This window comes from Aplysia californica, unplaced genomic scaffold (assembly GCF_000002075.1).
Source record: "Aplysia californica isolate F4 #8 unplaced genomic scaffold, AplCal3.0 scaffold00563, whole genome shotgun sequence".
In the NCBI taxonomy this organism is placed as follows: domain Eukaryota; kingdom Metazoa; phylum Mollusca; class Gastropoda; order Aplysiida; family Aplysiidae; genus Aplysia; species Aplysia californica.
This window is the reverse complement of record NW_004797833.1, coordinates 26192-29526: the sequence shown is the minus strand read 5'-3', so window position 1 is coordinate 29526 and position 3335 is coordinate 26192. Positions and strand designations below refer to the sequence as shown.

General features: G+C 42.6%; 1 protein-coding gene across 1 annotated transcript in view; it reads left to right on the top strand.

The window, feature by feature from the left end:
* Positions 1 to 2658, top strand: part of LOC101859508 (transcription factor HNF-4 homolog) — a gene marked incomplete at its 3' end in the record, with an annotated part of 4207 nt that extends 1549 nt beyond the window's left edge. Inside the window, 1 exon segment of the mRNA XM_005106926.3 lies at positions 2625 to 2658. Coding sequence (XP_005106983.2) covers positions 2625 to 2658 — 34 coding nt within the window.
* Positions 2659 to 3335: the final 677 nt, after the last annotated feature.

Below are 3335 nucleotides of genomic sequence, written 5' to 3'. Positions count from 1 at the left end.
ACACACACACACACACACACACACACACACACACACTTTCACAATATCTCGCGTGCGTGCGTGCCATCGTCGGCCTCAAGCCGGCCGGCACACCGGTACATCATCCGGCATTTGCTCACGGGAGATATTGCCCAAGTTGATGGCGCCGGTGTGGATATTGAATTCCACCTATACTTTGTGTTTGCCTCTCTATGAAAGCGTATATCATTACCATGACTTAGTTTCTGAACACAACGACGACTGGGAACACAATGATCTGCGTGTTACCGACAGGTGCAAGCTGTGGATCTTTACGCTGACGAGCAAACTCGATTGAAATGAATTTGCTGGGGTATACATTATATTATGTGTACAAACTAAATTGCATTTGTATTATCTTTTTTTCATACTGGGGTGAATTTATAATTCACAAAGCCCGATGCGCTGGTGGCACAACGTGCATAAATTGAATGTCTTATTAGATGTCTGAATAATGGAACGTTTTAGAACTTTTGATTTACACTAACATCGGTGTCAGGCTAATGGATCCTTGACTAAATCAGGAAATTTAGAAGTTTTAGCTGACGAGTAGAATCTATACCCCCCCCCCCCTTTCCTCCACCGGTATTTGGATTTTATATTCCGTGTCCCTTGGAAAGCAGAGCTAGAGACAGAAGCTTTATTATGCGTCATTGCCAAGGACGTTAGTGCATTCATCTGGAACGTGGCGTAGTTTAAGCTCTGTTAGTTCCATGCTGGGCGGTAGTGCCAATGATCTGGTTCGAATCCCTAAAGGATTGTTCTTGATATTTGGCTGTTTACGTGGTTTTCAAATCAGATTGTTATCCTGGTCCTGTCCTGTAGGAGATGGGCGTTTAGTGCGGAGATCCTACCTATTAGGTAGCCAAATAGTATAAGACAGGCGTTCATACTTCTCACTTGCTCAGCCGCTTCATATTAACGTTTAGTGGTGTAATGGTTAGTGTCTACCCCTTCCACGAAGAGAGCGTGCCTTTTAGATTTACTTGGAGAAGATATTCTAAATTAGAATTTCAATTTTTCAGCTACAATGTGTCTTACACAGCCCCTGCTGGTCCCTGGCAAGTTGGATAAGCGCAGCCTGCCCCTGAAGGCATTCACAATATGTCAATGGGAGTGTTACGTATTTTACGATAATAGAATTACAGCAAGAAACTTCAGGAATTTACTGTCCGGCCAATTTTACAACCAGGGACAGTGAAGACAGAAAGGGTTAATGGTACGCTGTATGGCTTTAGCTACTGGCGTCCAGCGAAGAAGCTCTGCCCCCAGCACCTTATCAACTAATTTCCATGACTCAGCTTAAACTTGGAAGTCGCAAACATTTAAGTTTGACCTTGCCGTCTGATGTGTTTCTGCAGTCGGTTTCTCAATGTTCGTGTTGAGTGGGACGGGGTTACCACAATGCCACTGCATCCGTGTAGAGTGTGTAGTTTTTTTTCTATTAGTCAGAATATTGTATTAGTATCCGTCTTCTTCAGTGTATAATCCCACCGCTGGGTGGCAATGGTATTCGGCCATACAGCTGTCTCTGAGACTTGTCTTTCATAATAATATGTTGTTTTTAATCGTCAATCTGCGATGACGTCAGGAAAACCTGCTCCTTTAAAAGAACCCACCTCCCGTGCTGTGAAATTCGTGGGCCTTCGGAAGAGGGAAAGTGAGTATACTACTTCTGTTCATTTCTTTGCTGACACGCGTTCACTCACGCCCTCTGTCTTGGCGAGTCGTCAGCTCAGTTGGTATCGCCATGGGCTGTAGTATATAGTCCAGGTTCTAATCCTTAATGAGACTTCCATGGACATGGGTGTCTACTACTTGGTGCCATCCTATCGGGGTTTGATGTTAAATTTAGAGGTCTCGCCCCTTGAATTGCCTTACAGTGTTGAGAGGACGTTAGACCCATCGTATTACTTATTTTGTCCACGTCAGCATGGTACCTGCCTGTGGATATGAAATTATCTATCTTAGGAAAGCAAGTGAACTGTCTTTGATTAGCAAGAAGTTACGTGCAGATTTACGATGGAGGCCATCGTCATAGTTTGCTGGCTACAAGCGTCCTTTCCTGTATCCCCCTCCCCCACACACCCTCACATTGTCAAGATGGCATTGATTTATATAAAGGCTGTGTCATATTCCAAAGCGTTTGGCAATTACCACAAGAGAACGAGGCTGGTTGTGAGTTCTTTGGCTACCAGACCTAAGTTGTTGCTTGGAGCAACATTGACCTTGAACTATTTTGGAGGCTTGCTGACAAAATGAATTACTTCACGCCAACCGCGAATGGGGACATCAGCCAAAACTCGCTACAAGTGTCAAATGGGTAGATTTTGAATGGACAGCAATTTGTTCAGGTTGAACTTGTCTCTTATCATTTCACACTAATCAGCTGTACAAATCAACCTATACATTTGACGTATCCATAGGGTTAAAATCTGAGAAATAAATTATTTTGTCAGCACCCCTCACATTTTGGACTGAGAAGATTGCCTGTTCAGGGCTCATGGTCGTCATGAGAGATGGTTTGCTTTAGCCTAGACTAGTAAGACATTTAACCCAAGCCAAACTAAATATTCATGCGTGTTTGTATTTTCTGTCTTTTCCAGATTCTGACAGTGGCGGACACAGACGTAGACCTCACAGACAGTCCAGTAAGTATCACTTTGATTTATTTACAGACAGTTACAGTCAGTCTTGAACGAGTGCCTCTTTGTTTGCTATTGTTCTTCAAATGGTTGATGTATTTTCATATTCTATATAATATGTGGGTAGGTGGCGGGTGCTCTGGTGTGGTTTGCTCCTTCTTTCCTATCAAACATCTATCGTCCTTATCTCTCCTCCTTTTTTAAAAATATGTTTGTCCCTTGTAACGCATCTATTCTTTGGCACTTATATTGACCTTATTATGTTGCAAGTGCCATAAAACGCTTACTAAAATATTTTATATGTTTTGTGTATGGGAGTGTAGTTGAGTGTATTTGAGTGGGGTGGGGTGGGGTTGGGTGAGGTTGTGGTCATACAGGGTTTGTGTATTTGTAATTGCGTGTATCTGTGTGTAGGAGGAGGGGCGTCCTTAATAAATATGTCCTTCTTTTTTGTAATTCTTTCTTTCTTTTCTGTAATGCGTTTGCCAATTCCCCTGTTATGGATGCGCTTCCCGTTTTGTGTATGTGGGTGCTCACAAAATGCATGAACAAAGTGTTAATGAAATATGACACATGCTTGCATACATAGTTAGAAAGAAACAAACTCGAACCTGTGGAATGATACATGTACAATACAGTAGTTTTGCTTTACTCGTTGTTGGGGACTCTCCA